The sequence below is a fragment of the Corvus brachyrhynchos genome, unplaced genomic scaffold (assembly GCF_000691975.1).
Source record: "Corvus brachyrhynchos isolate BGI_N302 unplaced genomic scaffold, ASM69197v1 scaffold197, whole genome shotgun sequence".
Lineage (NCBI taxonomy): Eukaryota > Metazoa > Chordata > Aves > Passeriformes > Corvidae > Corvus > Corvus brachyrhynchos.
The window spans coordinates 58,414-58,947 of record NW_008239108.1 but is presented as its reverse complement, the minus strand read 5'-3'; the positions used below and the strand labels follow the sequence as shown (position 1 = coordinate 58,947).

Here is a 534-nt window from a genome sequence, read left to right as displayed (position 1 = left end):
GTCCCTCTGCAGCTCCAGGCCAGGCTGGACATTGGGGCTTGGAGCACCCTGGGACAGCGGGAGGTGTCCCTGCCCACGGGGACTGGAATGGGATTTCAGCTCCCATCCCACCCCAACCATTCCCTGATCCCACAGCTGTGCCTCCCAGCACCGAAACCCGAGCACGAGGGAAACCCAGCGAGCTCGTGGCGCAACACCAACACCTCCCACCCTCACCCCAAGCCCCCTGCTGCCCCCATACCTGGTACAACGACAGGTACAACACCCTGAGCAGGGCAAAGACCAAGCAATCCCGCAGGGAATCGCAGAGCAGCGCTCCGAAGGCGGCCAGCACTCCCAGCACGCACAGCAGCTCCATGCCCTGCTCCGTGTCCAGCCCCAGGCGGGGACCGAGCCACAGCAAGGTGGGCAAATCTCGCAGCTGCTCCCACAGCCCCTTCCCGCTGAGCCGCAGCACCCTGCGGGCTGGCAGGATGCCCTCTCTCCCGTACAGACCTGGAATGGGAATGGGAATGAAGGATTCCTGGGAAAACT

At 64.4% G+C, this 534-nt stretch overlaps 1 protein-coding gene across 1 annotated transcript in view; it reads right to left on the bottom strand.

Moving 5' to 3' along the window:
• LMF2 (lipase maturation factor 2) overlaps window positions 1–529 on the bottom strand; it is a gene marked incomplete at its 5' end in the record, with an annotated part of 5,082 nt that extends 4,553 nt beyond the window's left edge. Inside the window, one exon of the mRNA XM_017739380.1 lies at window positions 3–529. Within this exon, the coding sequence (XP_017594869.1) occupies window positions 3–529 (527 nt within the window). The remainder of the gene's footprint in view (window positions 1–2) is intronic.
• Between the last annotated feature and the right edge of the window lie 5 nt (window positions 530–534).